Here is a 15,604-nt window from a genome sequence, read left to right on the forward strand (position 1 = left end):
AACAAGCTATACAAATGAGAACCATCACACTAGAGCTTTTAATAGCTCAAGGACCATTCAGGGTAGGCATGCATGTGCTGTATCACATGAAGCGAGTCCAATTCCTGACACCACGGTTCTGATCTTCTGCTTCTTCAGAGCTGGTCAGCTGCTAAATGATTTAACACAAATAGTTACTGGATCACAGTACAATGAAACAAAGCCCATTTCAAATCATGTAAGTGACCTCAAAATGTCTGGTCCAGGTGTCAGGCCACAGAGCCTTACCGATTAGTCTTCTTCTCCAAAAGCCAGCCAGGATAGTTTTTCTCCCCTTGCTTAGTGATGTGGCATCCATACATGTGCTTATACAATACAATGAAACAGCTTAAGCACAGATGTAATACAACAGTAATTACAAATCACAGAGACAGATAAAACAACCAAACAAACAAACAAAAAAAACCTCTAATCACATTTTTTGCATTTCAAACAATGAAAGTAAAAAAACTCATGCATTACAGTTTAAAGAAATTTTCAGTTTTAGTTCTTCTGCAAGAGTCTCCATTTCCTTAAGTTCCGAACTGCTGTTCTTGAGCTTGTTCCAGAGACCGGGCTACTCACAATGCTACTGACTGAAACAGGGTGAGCTGGAAATCATCCGAGAATTGTCAAAATAAACAACAAAGACGCACGCATTATAAACGAGAGATTCCATTTTAATAGCAGAGTGTAGAAAAGAAATTGGCAGAAAATTTCACATGAAAAAACATTTTACACAATTAATTATGTACAGAATAAAGTGTGTCTGGTTTCTGATGATGTAAGTTTCACTTTACTTGAGTCCTTCTGCAGGATGCAAAATACAACTGAAGCCCTCAGCTGAAACAAAACAAAAAAACAAAAACAAAAAACCCCCAAAACATATACATAATCCCAGCTCTGACTCCTCAAATATTGGGGCTGGCTGGGTTCATTTCAACCCACTGGGCTTTCTGCTAAGCTTTCAGCAATTCCTGAATTTGTTGTAGCTTCCAAACTCCTGTCAGCAGTGTCTGTTTGCTCAGTCTTCTTGCCCTGGATGGTGCGTACTCCCTTGCCTCCTGAGCCACCCTCTTTTCCACGTGTTTCTTCGAGTCCAGGAAGGAAAGTTTCCATATGCCCAGAAGCCTGACTTTCTGTATTGTCTCCATCACAACTCAGTGATGGCATTTCAACAGTGCCACCTTTGCTCTCCTCCACTTGCAGAAGGATCTCAGACATGGGAGAAATGCCCTGCATTTCTAGAACTGGCATGACCACTTCTGTAGTATTACTATTTGAGGACTGCAATCCAAGCTGCGACACAGCTGTTTTAGAAATTAGGGTGCAAAATTTGTCTTCTCGATTACCAGAAGTTAATGTAACAAAATCAGTAATGTCTGTTTCATCCACTGATTTTTCAATGCCCACCTTGCTAGGCTTACTGGACTCCAGCCTAATGGATGCCATATTTTCTTGTTTTGAGACAATTTCAGTATTCTCTTTTAAAAGGCCTGCTGTAAGGATACTGAAGTGTTCGCGTTTTACCTTAGTATCTCCCAAATGGAAATCAATGCTTTTGAACTCTAGTTCTGCTTTCTGGGAGGGAGTCTCACTGTGTTTCACATCTTCTGATTTCAAGGAATCTTTCTCATTGTCCACACTGATATTTGGTGAGATACTTTCAGACTGCTCAGTGTTAAATCCCAAGTGAGTGGTATTCAGATGAAAGTCGTTGCCTGATGAGGTTCTTACAGCCTCATGCTTTATTTCTGTAGGGTCGATAGGTCCTTCAGAAAGATTCCCTGTATGAAAATCTGCTGATAGAGCAACTACTGACTCTTGGACAACATCAGAGTGAGCCCTAGAAAAACCTACAGTGCCTACTTCTTTTGTTTCTCTTTTGACAAAAATGTTACCTAACGTTGCATTAGATCCAGCATGTCCTAATGAATTTTTTCCAACTTCAACTACTAATTCTACGCTGGATCTGAGTTCAACAATGTTTGCTGTGCAGGAGTTGACTAACCATGAGACTTCCCGCTTTTCGGTTTGGTTATCTAATACTGCACGGTCTGAAGGTTCACATCTAACCTTTTCTTGTGCTTCTAAAACACTACCTGTAGTTTCTCTGGTGGCGAGACATATGTCTGGCTGTATCTTTGTCAATTCTGAAGCACTAATTTCATTAGAAACAGTTTTTATTTCTACATTTGGAGTATGTGATAGTTCCCAATCACTTTCACAAGAACTAGCCACAATGACCTGTTCTTCTCCATTGCTAGTTCTGGAAGTGGCCCGTTCACCTGGGCTTGTTGTCAATTCTAACATCTTATTTTGGGTTTCTGAAATCCGGGGACCTTCACCAAGGACTTCTGACTGAGATACTTCCAAAGCTACGCTTTTCAATTTTACGTCTTTTAAGGAGGCACCAATAGAATTCTGCACTGCCGTTGCTGCTACTAAAGCTTTTTCTTCTGATGAGTTCTGAGAATCACAAAGCGAGCCTGGACTGTCAGTTTCTGAATTGGTTCTACAACTTGCACTTAACCTTTCCTCTACCAAATGGCAATCTGCCAAATTTTGAATTTCATTCTGTGTTTCAAGCAACACAGTCTTTGGGTGTTCTACGCTAAGCTCAGACTTTACTCTTCTAACTTCCCAATCTTTCATCTCTGCATCTTTCTCCAGGGTACCACGAATATTTGTTTTAGTGACTGCAGTATTATTTGCATCTCCTTGTCCAACTTTCTCTTGGACCTCTATTGGATGCAGATCACCGAGTTCTTGACTGAGTACTTGCTCTCCACCTGCTATATCCACAAGTCCCATTTCTGCAGGCAACTGGATACCAGAATCAGTTTTTGTTTCTGGCAATTCTGTGACTGGTATTTCTGGTGGCTGTAGCTGGAGTGGCTTCTTGCTCATTTCTGCCTGATGCTCACCAAGAACCCAACTCCCTGTTACTTGATTACTGCACTGTGAGGAATCCTGCTCTTTCAATTTAGTCCGAATGTCTGTTGCAAGAGGAGTCTCGGGTTTTTGACCTACGGCCTCCTGAATACCATTTTCAACATCAGGGCTCATCTCACTACGAAGTATTAAAGTCTCCTGGATTTCAATTTTCTCCAGTTCTGAGCTTCTTCCAGCTGAGTGGACTTGGCTAAATTCAGTAACTGCATTCTGGGAATCCTCTTTCAGGGAGCATAAACTATTACTTGTTCTAGAAATGGCAGGCACGTCTACAGTTTTTCCTAGGTTAGAGTTTTCTCCGTTTGGAAGTGCTGAATTTGCAAGCTTGCTGTCAGCTGAACCCTTTCCACCACTACTGTAGAAAATGTCATAGAGATCTTTAGCATTGGCTGTGGCCAAGCAAGAGTTTCGTTTCTCTACTTTTTTTACCTGCTCATTAAAAGCAGTAGGTGGTGGTGGTGGAGGAGGAGGTCTCACAGGCATTGCCAGCATTGTCTGTTCACTTTCAGACACACCTGGAGCTACTTCATCTGCAGGGATGACAGCTGCCTGCTGGACTGCTGGTGGAGGAGGGGGCGGAGGTGGTATATCAGAAGTCTGAGGAGACTCATTTTTCTCTGCTGCTTTCAAATCCTCCTCTGCCCCTTTTAAAATCACCTCTTCTCCGCCAAAAGCTTTTGAGATAATATCTGGAGGCAGCAGCAGATCTGCACTGGTTTCTTTTACCACTGGCAGTGGTTTGGTGGTAGCTCCAGAGGATTTTATGGACAAGAAGGTGTTCAAAGGTGCTGGCTTGCTTACTGTTGCAGTAGCAGACTTTCTGAAAATCATAGTGGGGACTGGTAGGGTGGGTAAAATTTTTGCTTGTGTTGATGTGGAAACAACTGGTGTCCATGGACTAGTGTGTGGAATAACAGTTTTCCCAGACAGCTTGATTTCAATGGGCTTGGCATGGGGTTTTCCAGACTGACACTTGTTCTCCTCTCTTTCTTTGTTTCCCTCTATACTTTCCTCCTTTGAGATAGCTGCTCCTGAGTTTTTATCCTCTGCCTTTTTCCAGCTGAACTTTCCAAAGGAAGACTGACTTGGTGATTCCTTTTTTGATTCCTCTTTCTTTTCTTCTTTTTTCTCCTCCTTCTTCTCTTCCTTCTTCAGTTTAAGCTTGATACCCATTTTTCGCCCAGAAGAATCTATTTTTCCCTGAGTTTCATTAGTCCCTTCTCCAAGCTCTGGGATGCTCTTTGTTTCCTCTTTCTTTATTATTTTTGCTTTCTTCTCGTCCTTCTCTTCTTTCTGCTTCTCAACTAGTTTCCGTTTCAGCTCGCTCTGCCGCCTGCGCTCTGTTTCTAGGACTACAGCCAATCCAGCTTGACGGTCTAGATTCCTCCTCTCTTCATAGAGTGGGTTTTCATCTATGTATTTCTGTGAAAATAAATGGCACAATCTTAGCAACTGTTTCTCATTAAAAAAAAAATATCTATATCTATATATATCTATATCTATCTATCTATATATATATATATCACAGCTCTGGAACAATTTTGACTTGTTAAATAAGTGCCTTTTCAATGCTAAGAGAACAGAAAACTTCTTCCGACCAAGATATCGAGATGCCCTAAGCCCCACGTTCTGTAATTTAATGTGAAGTGCTGGCTTGCAGCAGTGCTGTCACTCTACGGAAGAGTTTCGAAATGAAAACTGGGACTTAAACCCAGTTTGAACTTCATACAGGTGAAAGATTAGTCTCTGTGTAGTGGGAAGTTCTGCTTGGTTAGTTCAGTACAATACAGTGAAGACAACCAAATATACATACTCTGAGGAGTCAAATGTAATTCTTAAGAAGGAAAGAGAAAGAGACAAAGCAAGTAAGACAACAAAAGGAATAACTCACTCCTGGTACACCAGGTACCAACCTTGTATTTCTCATTGTGGGGATGACTCTTCACATGCTGCTCTGCTGAGATTTGATCTCCAAAAAATTCATGGCAGAGCTGGCAATAATATCCAGTGATGGGAATCAGAAACTCAGAGCCTGAAATGGCCGAAGAAAACAATCAGAGAAACAGAACATAATAAATGGCAAGCTTTTAATAAAGTCAAATAAATATATCAAATAACAATGACAAAACCTCCAGCAATGTTCCTGTTCACACTTTTGGAATGGGTAATACTGCTCCCCTTATGCTTACAGGATGGGAACCGCCAGTACCAGGAGCAAATGTATAAAATGAAAAGCCTAATTATTATGGCTCAGAAAATTATTTTTAGTGCTTCCATCATCTTAAGACTATCCCCTATTCAAGTTGGTTAGTATTTCTTACAGTCTTTATGTATTTTCCATTTTGTGCTGTAGTCTGCTCAAATACTAAACACCTGGTTTATAAAAAGCACCTGCATTCTCATTGAAGTTTAGCAGACTGCATCCTTTCGTCTATAAAACTCGCTACAGGTTTTCTAACACACAGCAGTGCATGCCTTTCTTGGGCACACACTACAAATTTAGAGATCTGAACTTATTAATAAGTAACAGATTAATAGGCAAATGCTGATCAATGGCAGGCCTTTTTAGACCACTGTGTTCAGTCAGATTTTTATTCTTATATGAACTGCCAAATCACTTACAGCCCCTTTCTTATGGCTTTCTTAGATTCTCTCTACTCACAGAGTCTACCAAGTACACAGCACTGAGCTTTCAGGGACAATTCTACGCAAAACGTATTGAAAGGAAGAGTCTGTTGCAGACTATATGAAGTGCTGCATAAGATCTGCCTGAACACACTAAACCGTTGTAGTCTTATATAGTCTGAATCCTAATGTTAGCCAAAATCGCCTCAGAACCACACTAAAGGAAAAGTTGCCTAGAAGTCAAAACAAAACACTAAAAGGAACATAACTATGCTCTTTTCCCTACACTCTTGCTCCATGACCTTTTCCACAAGAACATCAAATGAAATCACTTGCCATTTGCCTAATAACAAGGTACCTATATGTGCTGCTAAAATAAAGTTCTCCTTTCTCTGAGTAACTGGAACCTGCTGGAGGGCAAAGGGAGATGATACCCAAGTGAAAAAAAAAAATTAACATACCTTTGGCAGGAACAGTTATCTTATCGATGCGTTTTATGGAGTCTTGCTTGGTCTCACTCTGGGTCTTCAAAGCCCAAGGTCTGTTGTAAGGATCCAGGGTCTATTTGCACAGTGACAGAGGTATACAGGCTCATACATTACACTAACAAGGCAAGCACACTTGTTTCTTTTCTTTTTAACATCCTTTTAGAACACTGAGCACTAAAACCACCAATGTGCAAATATTTACAAGATTTATGTTTTACTCTCCTTCCCCTCCCCTTTTGAAATTTACAATGAGAAAACAGCCTGTGAAAAAGGTAAAATATGAATGAGATCAAAGTGCAGATATCATATGAAACAAAAATCTCAAATACTAGATGCCAAGTGAACTGAACACAAGAGCCCCATTTACACTAGTCAAAACACTCTGGTAGTTGTACAAACTGCTGAAGTCCTACATTAGGGAAAAAGAACTCGATAAGCCGCTTCTTGGGTTCATTACTACTTCAGGCTCTTGTAAAACGTAGTTCTGTGATGCATGTTTTAGTGTCAAGTCTTTATAGCAATATGAAATGCACTTAGTGAAGGAAGCCTGGCACATACCTGTCTGTGTTTCTTATTATGCATGTGTGTGAAAAAGTCAAACATGGTCCCGCAGATGGTATTGCAGTCTTTGCACCAATGGTTCCCTGCATCATAGTATTCATAAATATTGGCCAGCTGGAAAGGATGTTTGGATGACTGCGAAGAGGATTCTGCTGGCTTCGGGCTTCTACCTCTGGATTTTTCATTAGTTGTTTTTGACTCCTATATTGAACAAAAGGAAACACTTCTCTAAGACACAGTAGGACGCACACAATGCTCTGGAACTCAGAACCTGCCTCCAGCAGAAGCCACACCCCCCCAAAAAAATATATATCACCTGCTTTTCAGCGCCCAGGCTAATTCCACCGTTTCAGAGAGTTGGTATTGCCGACTAAGATGCTGCGTGGCCACAGTGAAGAGCTTCCAATAAGGCTCCCAGATGTAATGGCTGTATGGTTGGCAGGTAACCAAGGAACCAAATGAACAAATCCCCTATGGCATGCACCCTTCCCAATTATGGGTTTCACGTAAAGATCTGAATAGTCCCAGTTTACAATACTAGCCAAACAATGACAGGAAGACCTAAAAGGGTTCCCCCAGAAGCATTCAGAGGTTACTGTAAAAGTAGCTTAGATGAAAGCAGAATGAAAAAGGAAGTGAGTTATTTGACTAGAAGTATTTAACTCAGTCAGCTTAATCAGATTATTTGAAAGCACTTGAATTCTCCAGAAGACTCATTGCTTAACAATTAGGGAAACATGGTGTTTTGTTAATTACCTAGACAAATACGGTGAAGCCTCTTGCGCTTTAAAGGTGTCATATTTAGATTTGCATTGATTTGTACAGAAAGACGCCACGCGGTGAAACACAGACATTTCAGGACTCTAGCCAAAATTAGTGTGTTTAGCTCAGAATCTTGATGTAAACACTAACATTTCAGAGTAGCACAACAAATAATCCTGGAAATAGACAGCGAATGAGCCCTGCTGATTTAGATGATCAGTTCTAGATAGTACTTTGTGAATTTTGAGTTTTCACTTCCATTTTGGATGGCTGAAAGCCCGTCATGTTATCACTTCTAACCTGCATGGCCGTCTGGGAAAAATAACATCTTAACTTAGTAGGCCCAAGTTGGTTGCACAATGTTCAAGTTATTCAATATTGGTGCCAAAAAAATTTACTGAAGCAGATGCAGAACTGTTAAAAAAACACCTGCCTTACATGAAATACCTTTTGATAAACAGGGATGGATTCTCTCTCCTATTAACAACACTGTAGGCAACATACACCGTAAATCAAACAATGAAGAGACACCCAGGCTGCTACGCACCCCACAGACATCCACATCACAACCCAGTCCTGTTCTTAGTAATGAAGTAGGAAGTGACCCAGTGAATATTTGCTACAAGGACCCAAGGCTGACATTCTCTCAAACAAGAAAAGATCAATTTATGATCTACAGGAATTGCAAGAAAGGACGTTCACAATGTCTGAGAAGTGTTATTTAGTATTTACAGACACAAACACAGAGTATATCCTATAAACGCTATCTCAATCACAACTTTTAAAAAGACAATGCTTCTCAGATAAATAGGCGACAGCCATCTCTAACCCCAGTTCGTACTTCTACATTTAGCAGAAAGCGAATGGCATGCAGATTACAACATCTCACCTCAATATCAACAGAAACTGGAGAAAAATCTCAAGGAGGTCCTTACAATTTGCCGCTGTTTAGAACCCAGAACAGATTGTCTGACTGGTACAACAGGGCTAGAGCTTCACCTTTGCAATGACTGTGTAACTATAACATACAAACACAGGTTCAGCAGCAAGGGACCGTAAGGTAGCTTGCAAATAAACAGAAACGCATATACATGTTCTTGCCCTTAGCCTGGCCGAGTCAATTGATGTCAGTGTAAAAAGACCTGCACCATCTTTCTTTCCATTAAAAAAGAAGTTAACCATCAGAATTACAGGGTGAATCTTAAAGACCAAGCTCAGCATCCTTAGCGCCTACAGATATCTGAAGATATCATATGTTCCAGCCAGAGCACAGAATTTTCCATGTTGAAGTAAGGAACTATGAAGCAGGGATCAAGTCATTATGGGTTTAGAGAATGAAAACAACAGAACTTAAAATAATAAAAGATACATTCATGCATGCCGTATCTTAAGAAAAGAAAGCAAGATAACTTAATATGCTGTGAGATTAAACAAACACTCTTGCTCACTTTAGTTTTATGATTCTGTGCCTGTTATAAATGATTTGTGAAAATGAGAGAATTCCAGACGACTTCGATATTTCAAGAGACAACAAAAACAAAATACAAAAACAAGCCTTAAAATGAAAGACTAGATGAGTTCTCTGAGCCAGACCAAAACAAAGCATAGGCAAAAGTTTACAGGATACCGATTTCAGTGACCTTGTAAGGACATACCTCTTTCCCTTCTAACCCCTTCCTCTCTGCAAAATGCACAGTAAGGTCAGGCCTGCACAAAAAGCATCTACTACCTCCCACCAGCTATACCTGCCATATTTACACTTGAAGAGGAGGATAATCAGTCTCCTGAACACATACATAACCTTTTACATGCTACTGTCATCACATATGCTACTTTCAGAGTAAAAATTATCTCCTGGAATGGGTAAGCCTATGCTGGGATCTCCACCACTCCGTAAGTGCAGACCATACCAGAGAGACCATAATGATGCATACCGACATTTCTTAACAGAGAATGTGTAGCATGTATGTAATAATGATGTTAAGCTAACAATCATATCGAAGTTTCGCTCTGATTTTTAACATCTTCACTTGGTGAGAAGACTAATATGCTCCAAACTCACAGAGTTTTGCTGCTACAAGCATTCCTCTTGGGCAGCCATCCACACAAACAAAGACCACCTGTCCTCTTGTTATGGAGGTCCTCTTGTTGAGGCCAACCTGCTACAAACGTGCATGCTACTGTTCAAACCAACCAACAACTCAACAAAAACAAGGTCAAAAACAGTAAGTGGTACTGGACTACACAAAGCCTGAGGGAAATTATAAACACTGACACATTTATTCTCACCTGCATAAATGATCAAAATCAACATATGAGATGTGATAACAAATGACATTAAATGATCTTCTAGTAAATGTTTGGGAACAGCTGTCTCCCCAGTGCCCTCTTCTCCTAGTGGGAAGACTGATAGCATGCAAGCCAGAAGACTTTACCTTGTTGGAGGAAGATGTTTTCTCCAGACCTTTTGTACTGTCTGACTTGCTGTTCTTTTCTGAGGAATCTTTGGTTTCCACAGACGGTTTCCGGGGTTTTTCAAATATGTTAATCCCCAGGATCTGGGCTACTTTATCAAGCTCAGATTGTTTCTTCTCTGCTGCATCAGACTCTTTATGCAGCTCTGAAATCTCTTTCATAATATTCTCTTGTAGCCTGTTCACCTCAACTAACAAGGGGTCTTTGTGTCCATCCTTCTCGCGACGTTTCTTCCTCAACATCTCTCCTGAGCCGATCAAGGAAGTAAAAGAGTCGGAAATGCAACAGAAAAAAAGTTGTAAGCCCAGTATAACTATTCCAGCAACAAGTAAAATACTGGTATAAAATATTATGGTTAAATTTTGACTAAGAGGCTGTGAAGGTAGAACTAACTCTAAGGTACAGCATCAGTAGATCTGCAAGATTCACCTCTATAGGGGTGTATATTAAAGCCATCCTTAACAGAAGCACTGCAACCCTCAAGAGAGGGAACCAATTTAATAATCTCTATTTTCTTGTGTGACCAAACAAGCAAACTTGTTTCGTAAATTAATCTTAAATTAAATCCCGAAAGGACCATTTTCCAGAGGTGAGGGAAATGAATATTTACTTGGGTCAAGCAGAAGTTTGAAAATGACATAAAAGAAAAAGTAGTGTCCAGAGAGGATTTCATGAAAAATTGAAAGGCACACTGACGGAGTATTCAGTTAGCATTTTTCACTTTTTCTGAAGAAACACTAAAATGCAGAGAGTATAATTCATTTAACTTATCAAGCTGTCAGCGAAGGTGCAAGTTGAGCAACTGCGTGCTTCAGTTTAACAGCCGAATTTTGACATAATTAATTTTAGTACACTAATTAGGCCATTGCTTTCTCAAGAGTTTTGCACTGCCCAGAGCTTCAAAATATTAGTTTTAAAATATAGACTATTCTTATTTTGGTCTTCACATCTCCTAGGAGGTACTGGGATTTGTCACGTGTGCCAGTGAAAAAGAAAAACGGGGGTGTGGAGGGGCTGTACCTTGTTGTTTACGAAGCCTGTCCAATTCAGTCTTGAGATAATAAAGCTTCTTCTGCCGTGCTTCCCGTTCATTCTTCAGTTTCTCTCTCTCTTCTATCACCTAAACAGATTGGAAGACGACTGGATTTTCTTCTCTTCCCAACACAAGTTAATCAGTGTTGCAAGAATGACAGCAAGGCCTCAGTTTGCCATTCCCAGAACATTAGTCACTATTTTCAAACTGTTCTTGAACATTTTAACACAATAAATACATCTCTTTCTCTGCATTTGCCAGTAACTATATCTGTAGTCAGGCTTCAGCCCTATGAAGGTGATTTTTCCTCTTGTCCCGTTTTAAGTAGGCCAGCTTATTAGTGCTGTTGCTGCCACTAACATGTACCATAACAGAAATGTTAGTTCAAGTTCTATAATTCAGCCATTGATATGGCAAGATAGAGAATACGGCTCACGCTAACCTATTAGTAACCTATGCACCCGTTTTTAAATGCGATATTTTGGCAGTGCATTTCCCAAAACTGCTTTGCTTGTCAGATCATTTCCCAAGGCGCTCAGGCTCAGCTAACTGCCTCTATACAGAGGTGGGTAAGATCAGTGCTGAGCAGCTCTTCAAAACTCATGCAGTATCTTTACAGCGGGCACATTTCACCAGTGACAAAAGAGCCCAGAGCCCTTCACCTTGCCTCTTGCTTTGACTCTGTCCTATTCTAGTTATTATTTAGGCTTCTGTTTCAATCTCATCTCAACTGTATTAGCAAATATATTCTGCGGGCATAACTGTCTGAAATTAAACACCCGGATGCAGTTTGTTTCTTGCTCAATAAGGCAAACAGTGGTATGAGGAGTTCATACAGAGAGTTTTCACTGTTTTTCATGGATTCTCACAGAGCAAAACAGAGCTCTACTTTAAAATGAAACCTGAATAGTTTTCTCAGCATCCTCTCAAACTTTCGTTTTCAAGAGACAAAGCACAATTTGCTACCTTCACAATGCTCCTAAAGCTTGCTACTGGCTCCTCCCTCAAACAAACAAGAACTGATCCAAGGCCTTGTCTTCACTACAGAATCCCTACCACTCTGCTAGAGTAAATGCTGGCAGGGTGCCTAGAGTAGGCACAGCATAAACCAATGGAAGGAGTTCTACCAACACAGTTAGGTCACTTCTTGAGTGTCACAACATTTAAAAAATAAAAATAAATAAATAAAAATAAAACAAACAGGTAAAACCATTTTTCTGCTAATACAGCTATGATCATTCTGGCTTTTTTGCCAGCACAGAGACATCAACTGAAGGATGCAAGCTTGTATACTCCAAGCCACCCCAGCTACAGCAGCACAACCTGTGGACCAGGCCCAAGCCAAAGAAGTACGCAGTGCAGACAAAGGCCTAGCAGTTCTGATCAGATAGGTTAAGTGAGCTCCCAGGTAGGTCAGGGGCAGGAAGAAACCACACACCTTCAGCCAACACAGTTCTCCCAAAGTGCCCAAGTTCCATTAACACCAAAAATTCAACTGTGTCAACTGAAGAAATTACTACTCCTGCAAGCGGTTAAAGCTCACTTATCTGCTGATGCAGCACTTTGTGTAAGCACTCCTCTTTAGGTCACTTCAAACAAAAAGCAGAGGGGCTATTTCAGACCAAAAATTGGAAGTGACCTCTTCTTTTCAGTCCCTTGAATCCAGTGGTCCATCTTTCCATGATCTGATTTGTTCTGAGGAGAGGGATAAAACTGAGTAGGCAAAAAGCCTCCAGCCTCTGCCATGTGCTGCTCTTCTACTAGCAGGATCTACCAACACAATTTATCATTAGCACAGCTATACTGAAAGAGTCTCTCTAATGCTGATACACCCTTATTTAGCAACAAATATCAAACCGACACCAGTTTGAAAACTCAAACAACTTGTAGGAATTTTCCAGTACTTTGACAGTTTATTAACTATAGTCTCCTATTTTAAAATATGTTATTCCCCCCTCCTCTCTAAAGACCATTATCAACCCAAACATAACTACTTAAGGGAAATACAAAATCCATTACCTAAAATGGTATCAGATACACAAAGTAAGGAACAATTTCCCTTAATTTCTTCTAACTTTGTGGTTCTTATAAGAGGTAATTAAAACAAATGCAGAGGGAAAACTGTACGTTACTGAACGTCTGCGTCTTTTAGTATGTATTTAGGAATTTCTAATACAGTTATCACTGTGGTATTATTATATAGTACCAACTACATATCCAAGAAAACGCATCTCCTTAATACAACCTAGATCCATCCTATCAAGCATTAGGCATCTAAATGGGAACACTTCCTCAGCTTTCGAAAGAAAAAGGTATCTTCATCGAGATGCTCTTTACTTAGACACCTCATTTCAATATTTAACTCACTGGAATAAAGAGAGGCTGTGGTCACTATGTGTGTGTTTGTTTTTGTTTTTTAAATAAGCTTTTGTCTGTCCCTAAGAACTTCAGCTTTGTGCTTGCTTTCAGCTGTTCAGCCATAACCTAGGGGCAGGCAGCTTTGGGGGTTTTAAGTGTACTTTTTAAAATTGTCACAGAGTAGAGACCAATGCCTAGAATCTTTAACAAAAGTAAATTCAATCGAAATGTTTTTAAACCAGAACCATATGGGGGAAAAAAAAGTCTATCTGAGGAGGAAAAGCCTTTATCCTAGCAAGCAAGCAGTCCAACTTATTTTCATGTATTAGAAAAAGCTGAAAGATATATACCAAAAAATAACAAAGATTAAATCCAAGTGACTTATCCAAGTATCTACGGACAATACACTCACCTTCTGCTTCTGAGCTGCCCGATTTTTTTCATCTGACATCTTTTCTGTGGTATTTTTGAGAGGGTGTGAAGACAGCCGAAGGGGCACTTTGGAGTGAGCAGGAGTGGTGGGGACACGAACAAGCACAGAACCATCTCTTTTTAAATCAGGGACATCTTTTCCCATAGACACTGTCTCAATCACCCGGAGGTTGGGACGTGTGGGGTTTGCCGACATGGCCATAGTAAGAAGCCCGTGAGCCTCTGGCAGCGTAGGATTAGGCTGCTGGGTAGGGGGATACATGGGCCAACCAGGAGCTGCATAAGCCATATAATGCCCATATGCATCGTATCCTGGAGGGGCCATTGTGGGAGGTGGATAGTTTGGGGGCATTTGAGTGGCAGTGAACTGGGAATAGGTGGGTATTTGGTACTGGGAAACAGAAGTGGGTGTAGGTGGTAAACTAGCAGGAGCTGGTGGAACTGAGGGAATGAGAGAGACGGAAGGAAGAGGCTGTTCTGGTGCACATGGAGGTATCTCCTGTCCCACTGGTTTGCTCTTATAGTCTGTTTTCTGAAGAGAGGATGCATCTTTAGACTGCTGGAAAGAGACGGGAGGCGATGCCGAGTGCTGCTGGCCTGACTCTGGAGATCTAGTATCACTCCGGCTGCGACGTAAGTCCCAGGAGTCCAGCCTGCGAGGATCTGAAGAGCGACGATCAGGAGAACGAGATGCCAACTTCTTGCCATGAAGGCGTTCCTGAGTACGAACAGCCAGTTTTCCAATTTCAGCTACACCAATGTCAAGTCCAATAGTTTTGAGTAAGTCGTGGATCTTTGCGTACTCAGCGTTAGGCTCTTCTAAAGAGTCCAGCTTGGCAGCTGGAGCAGGAGAAGGAGGCGGACTCACTTTCTGGCTTATTATCTCATTACCACAAGTCACTGGGGTCTTCTGAACAGGGAGAGATTCAGTTTTGATATCTTCATCCTCATCACCATAAAGAAATTTCTCTTCATCTTCAATGTCAGGAAAACTACGCCTCCTCTTCTCCTGAGCAGTGACAGAATCAGCCATCATGCCCAGAATTCGGGAGAAACCACTGCCATCCTGACTGGCTCTCTCGTGAGGCAGCAGGAAGTCAGTATGGCGATCAGCAGGCTCTGACTTGGGTTCTACTTTTTCCTTGTGACTTAAGAAGCTTCCAAACTTCTCTTCAAATGTGAAAGTGTCCTTGGGAGTCCCAGAAAGTGGGCTCCACTCATATAAACCGTCACGCAACTCCTTGTTTGCAGACTCCACAACAGAGTCTTTGTTAAACCGTTTGAGAAAGTTTTCTACTTCAGAGGCAAAAGGAGCCACTTCGTTGCTCTGGGGTAAAGATGAATGACTAGAAAGAAGAGGAAGATCCTTGCTTGGAGCAGGACTGCTTGAAAAGCCCTCAGGCTGAAAGAAAGATAAGTTATTATTTACTATAGCACCTGCTGAGGGGGATACTTACCTCAGAGAACAAAGGAAGGTGATCATTTTTCCTCACGTTTACAATTAAAAAAAGAAAAGACAATATATATTTGAAAGAGAATGGAGAATACAAGACAAGTCATCTAGAGACTCTGGTATGTCACATCTAGCGCTGAACGCTTATCCAAGAGAATACATAAAATTACAATCACATTTTAGTAGCTTAAGAACTGAAACTTTCAAACTTAAACTCTTGTAAGATAAAGAGGCCGATGCTTTGAGTTTTATCACACACATATAGGGTACCATGCCTTAAGACAGGTAAAAGCAACTGCACTGACCTTATTTCCAGTTACTTTTGTCTGTCTGTCACTCCTGTCTTACCGTCACTAGATAATCTGGAGATTATCTAGTTCAACTCCTCTGCTCAAGCAGGGTCATCTAGAGCACGCTGCACAGATCGCATCCAGGTGGCTTTTG

The 15,604-nt window shown here is 40.9% G+C and overlaps 1 protein-coding gene across 2 annotated transcripts in view; it reads right to left on the reverse strand.

Moving 5' to 3' along the window:
* Positions 1–806: 806 nt before the first annotated feature.
* Positions 807–15,604, reverse strand: part of ZNF318 (zinc finger protein 318) — a 29,819-nt gene continuing 15,021 nt past the window's right edge. For both annotated transcript variants that reach the window (XM_068939434.1, XM_068939433.1), the window contains exons 4-10: positions 13,688–15,109; positions 10,905–11,004; positions 9,845–10,131; positions 6,645–6,848; positions 6,060–6,159; positions 4,887–5,005; positions 807–4,395 (exon numbers count right to left, since the gene is read on the reverse strand). In XM_068939434.1, the coding sequence (XP_068795535.1) occupies positions 958–4,395; positions 4,887–5,005; positions 6,060–6,159; positions 6,645–6,848; positions 9,845–10,131; positions 10,905–11,004; positions 13,688–15,109 (5,670 nt within the window). In that variant the 3' untranslated portion in view covers positions 807–957. The remainder of the gene's footprint in view (positions 4,396–4,886; positions 5,006–6,059; positions 6,160–6,644; positions 6,849–9,844; positions 10,132–10,904; positions 11,005–13,687; positions 15,110–15,604) is intronic.

The sequence above is a fragment of the Struthio camelus genome, chromosome 3, assembly GCF_040807025.1.
Source record: "Struthio camelus isolate bStrCam1 chromosome 3, bStrCam1.hap1, whole genome shotgun sequence".
Lineage (NCBI taxonomy): Eukaryota > Metazoa > Chordata > Aves > Struthioniformes > Struthionidae > Struthio > Struthio camelus.